This window comes from Aplysia californica, unplaced genomic scaffold (assembly GCF_000002075.1).
Source record: "Aplysia californica isolate F4 #8 unplaced genomic scaffold, AplCal3.0 scaffold00011, whole genome shotgun sequence".
In the NCBI taxonomy this organism is placed as follows: Eukaryota; Metazoa; Mollusca; class Gastropoda; order Aplysiida; family Aplysiidae; genus Aplysia; species Aplysia californica.
In genome coordinates, this window is record NW_004797281.1 from 3,016,037 (window position 1) to 3,021,280 (window position 5,244).

General features: G+C 37.8%; 1 protein-coding gene across 1 annotated transcript in view; it reads right to left on the reverse strand.

Moving 5' to 3' along the window:
- Positions 1 to 5,244, reverse strand: part of LOC101862005 (transient receptor potential cation channel subfamily A member 1 homolog) — a gene marked incomplete at its 3' end in the record, with an annotated part of 55,805 nt that overhangs the window by 2,170 nt on the left and 48,391 nt on the right. Inside the window, 2 exon segments of the mRNA XM_035970386.1 lie at positions 2,766 to 2,966; positions 4,297 to 4,428. Of these exon segments, the coding sequence (XP_035826279.1) occupies positions 2,766 to 2,966; positions 4,297 to 4,428 (333 nt within the window).

Genomic DNA, 5,244 nt, shown 5'->3' on the forward strand with positions numbered 1-5,244 from the left:
AGGGAGAGAGAGAGAGGGAGACAGGGGGGGGTAGCAAATGTTTCATTTGTCTGTACCATCCATATCATTAGTATTACTTTTCAGTTTGACAATTCACTATCTCAAACTACGATCGACTGACTGCGTATCTTCTTTCAATGACCTGCTAAGAAAAGTGTGTCATTGGGGGCACAGAATCAGTACAAGAATACAGTCAAACCTACCTTAACTTTTTAAACGCTGAGTTTTTCCCACCATTTCCCGGAGTTTTTTTACAGTCACCTAAACCTGGTGCACTATGTCTCATTATAACCCTAAAAGTTTGCCTCCAACCTCTAAATGGCAGAACAACAGGCTTAGTCATTACTAAAAATCTAAGTTCGGGAATAGTTCTGATAAGCAAGCAAAAACAGCCACAAACTGGCACTAAATGAAACGACACTAGTATCAGACGCTCCCAGCGTCCAATGGGGTTTAAAGAGTGAACTGTCACCTCTCCAACACAGTCACATTAACTGCCACTGTTCATGGACACCCTAGCATTTTTCCCTATATTTTTAACCTGTCCATATCGGCCCCTGTCCAACACAGACACAGATGGTTATTTTCGCGATGAGTCAGCCTCAAAACCAGCTCATAGCGGTCACTCGCTACAAAAGATTTCCGCAAACCCATCCTCAGACTCAGTGTGTATGTTCTGTCAATTCAAAGTACACTCTCATGATAGATATAAATTTTGATGTAAATTAAACGGAGTGATAAAAATTAAAATTTCAGACTTTAAACTATTTGTTATCAAGTCAGTAAGTGAACACACCTTTGACCCCGTCCATAGCAAACATGTCTTTAACACTCACTTTTCTCTGAGATCTTGAGCGACTGTTAATTAAAAGTGTGACAGTATATAAAATAAATTACAAAATAAAATTACAACTTTATCGATCCCAGAAGGGTTTTTCGGTTTACAACAGCAAACATACATACATGCATACATAAATACATAATTATAATTTATACATACATACATAAATATACAATACTACACCAATACAGATTACAAAGTAAAATTACATCTTTATTGATCCCAGAAGGGCAATTCGGTTTACAACGGCAGACATACATACATACATAAATACATAATTATAAATACATACATACATAAATACACAATACTACACCAATACAGCAAAATTTCCCAACCATGCCATTGCTGGTCGCCACTGTGCAGCACCCTTTATATCTTATCAAGCATCTCCATCCAGGGTTCCTGCCATGAACTTCCAACAAAATTCAAGGATATTTCAAGGAGGTTTCAAGGAGAAATTTTAAAAATTCAAGGAGATTTGGTGAAGAAATTCATGACGATAGCCTATTTCCAATAGGCCTACACTTGTCCGAAAGGAATTATGGTTTCGATTTTCCTACAAAAACTCTGTTTCTTGTGCGATCTGGAAAAATTCAAGGAGTTTTCAAGGAGTTCCTCAAATCCAAGGAGTTTTCAAGGTGATTTTTCCTTGAATGCAAATTCAAGGAGTTTTCAAGGTGATTTTTCCTTGAATTCAAGGAGGCCACGGGAACCCTGTCCATCTTTTTTAGTTCTAGTAGAGGTTTTACGGCGCTCGCAACTGCATAAGGTCATCTGAGCACCAGAAGATAAGAGGTGTTACAAGAGAGTAACGAACATAAAAAAGAAGGGGATGATAAGGACGGTAGATGTTTGATAGGAAAGAAGAAGCAAACCACACCAGAGCACCCGCCAACCACCCACCCTGTCCATCTGACAATATGGCCAGTATTCCAAACAACCAACATTCACCCTACATGAGGTCAGAGCAGCCCGCTCACAAAATCACCCAAACTCAATATTGTTTGGTTTTTTGTTCGTTTGTTTGAGAGGGTGTTTTATCGCACCATCGACTCAGTTTTGGTCACAATATTGCTGGGTAAGTGAACGGTGAACGTAAAGACGGTTCCAGTAGGGAACGGGATAGAGGGTTCCCACATCCCTCGTGACTCACTGGAGCAGAGGAAGATAGGACTAACACTAACATTACTTAAACGCAATCCCACATCATCACTGATCACCACCATTATATCTAAAATCATCACCGCTCTCAGATCAATGATTTATATCTATAATCCTGGAATCTCTATCTGCTATTACGGTTACTTATTATACTAAGTATGCACGTAATACACTACTGGACACTATCATACACACTTTTTTTCTACTAATCAGAGGGCGCCTATCTCATATAAATGGGCAGGGGATTTTTTTTTTTAAAGAAAAAAAAATTGCTGGGTAAGTGAAACATTTATAGTAGGTACACAAAACTATGACTGAGCTCCAGTGGGTAAGTGAATAGTGTCAGTGACCCGCGGTTTAGATAGGTGGTCACTGGTATGTGTCCTTGAGCGAGACACAACAACCCTTACTTTAAAAAAACAAAACAAACCAGGCCACTGCACAGTGGAGACCAGCAATGGCATGTATGTGGAGTTATGTTGTGTATCTATGTATTTATTCGTGTAGGTGTTTATGCATGTATGTGGAGTTATGTTGTGTATCTATGTATTTATTCGTGTAGGTGTTTATGTATGTATGTATGTATTTATGATTATGTACGTATGTTTCCCATTGAAACCAAAATCTCCCCATATGGATAAATAAAATGTAATTCATTATTAGCATTATTATTATTACTGTTGTCATAATTATCATTATCATTACTATTATTATTATTACTACTACCATCAAATAAAAAGATCTAAAAAAAAGCACAAACCTGGTTTTGAAAGAGCGAGTAGAAGGCGAGAGCAAAGGCAATGATGAAGAGAAAGAATACGATGAAGAACTGGGAGAAGGTCCTGAGGATGTCTGTGAACATGACCACGTAGATGCCGAACTGGGGAAACTTCTGGATGAACAGCACCAGGTCCATCCAGGCCAAGAACACTGAGATAGCTCCCAGGTGCCACTGCCACACCTGTACCAGGCGGCAAGAGAAAAAAAAGAAGTTTAGTTTTAGTTAAGAGTTTTACGGCACTTGCAACACAATAAGGTAATATAAGTGCCAAAGAATAGATTATATGTTACAAGAGAGGTTTTTTTTTAGTAAGAAGTTTTACGGCGCTTGCAACTGCATAAGGCCATATGAGCGCCAGAAGATTAGAGGTGTTACAAGAGAGTAACAAACATAAAAAAGAAGAAGGGTAGATAAGGACGATAGATGTTTGATAGGAAAGAAGAAGCAAACCACACCAGAGCACCCGCTTCAAGAGAGTAACATACACAAAAAAGGAGGGGAGATAAGGACGATAGATGTTTGAGAGGAAAGAGGGAGCAAACCACACAGGAGCAAAGAAAAGAAAAAATACTTAATAATAGCTTTTATATAGCACATATCCGCACTCTACGAAACGTTCAATGCAGTTTACAACCATTTTTACCTCAGCATACCCTACAACACTCGCAAACATTCTCGGCTTCCTGAAAAGTATACAGTGCAAGCTGGGGATTACACACACTACAATACTAATAAAAAACGTATAATAAGATCTCTCACTGTCTATAGCCGGGTACCTTTTCCCGTAGACACAACGTTACACGCCTGACAGTATTCAAACGCACAACCTCACAGTTGAGAGTCCGAGAACCTAGCCACTAGACAACCGACACATTTTTTCAAAAGTAAGTCCAGACCTACAAAGCCTACAAAAAAGAAGTCTTTAGGGTTCGGGGGGGAAAAGTCGCCTAAACTCCACTCAGTCATGTCACAAAGCTGTGTTTAGAAACAAACTGGATACAGAATATAATCCCCACAAGTGTAAATGCCCTGAAAATCCACAAAGAATGTCCATGAGATTTTGGACAATATTTCCGTACTAATTGGGGATCAGCTGAGAGTACACCTGGCTGGGTCTTATATGAATAAAGATAAAATTGAATAAAAATTTTGTTCATACCAGCTGTTAGTGTGACAAAAGTAGAACATTTTAAAATCTTTTCTTTTTCTTTTTTTTCTTCATTAGAAAAATTATTAATTAATTTCTTAATTTTTTAAAAATTCGGTAGTTAGTAAAAAAAAACATAAGTGATCTTATGCCCAAATAAAAAAAAAATTTTTAAGCTTTTCTCATGCTTTAAGAGCATATCATTTATACTTTATATGCAGAGTTTGTCTCTTGCAGTTCACATGGAAAAATATGGCAGTTAAAGTAATTAGGTCAGCAACAAGGAGGCTTCCCCCCCCCCCCCCCCCAAGTCTAACTTAACTCAGGTCTTGCACAGCTCAAGCAAAAAACATCACAACTTACGTAGCGATATCCTGTTTCCCTCTGACAGTCATTGAAGCTGATCACCAGAAGCAGGGCAGTCACATAGACGATCCACTCAATCAAGTTGGTCCACCCAAAGTAGTTGAGCTTGGCTTGGTAAATTTGTAAAAGCTACAGCAAATAAAACAACCAAGCAAACATTTTATTTCATCACTTACTAAACCAACTCTCTAGGGTAATTGTATGCAAAACTATAACCTCAAAATAAACTCTACCCTTCTAAGAGCACATTTTTTGTTTTAGTAAGTGTTTTAAGGCACTTGCTACAAAATAACGTCATATAAGTGCAGAAGATTAGAGGAGTTACAAGAGAGTTAAAAACAAAAAAACAAAAGGAGGGGAGATAAGGAGGATAGATGTTTGATAGGAAAGAAAGAGCAAACCACACCAGCACACCCGCCAATCACCCACACAAAGACAGAAATGTCGCAGACAAGCACATGGAAAGACCCAAAGAAAATATTTTTAATGTACAAAATTAAAATATCTGTTCTCCATTGTTGATCCTAACAGAATTCTCTATTTAATATAGGCCATTGGCCTTTACAAAACAAAATACAATATACTGTTATTTTAGTATCATGTAAATGTTCATTTTTAGATTGAGACTTTTACCATGAATTTTGTACATTTTAATCTGATCATTGACCAAAATAAAGCCATGCTATTAACTGTTGTGAATGCATCCAAATTGTGTTTTGCGCGCTCATATGACCTTATGGAGTTGTGAGCGCCGAAAAAGTCTTACTATACAAACAAGACAAGCACAACGACAAAGACAGAAGTGTCTCAGACAAGCACAATAACAAAGACAGAAGTGTCTCAGACAAGCACAATAACAAAAATAACAAAGACAGAAGTGTCTCAGACAAGCACAATAACAAAGACAGAAGTGTCTCAGACAAGCACAATAACAAAGACAGAAGT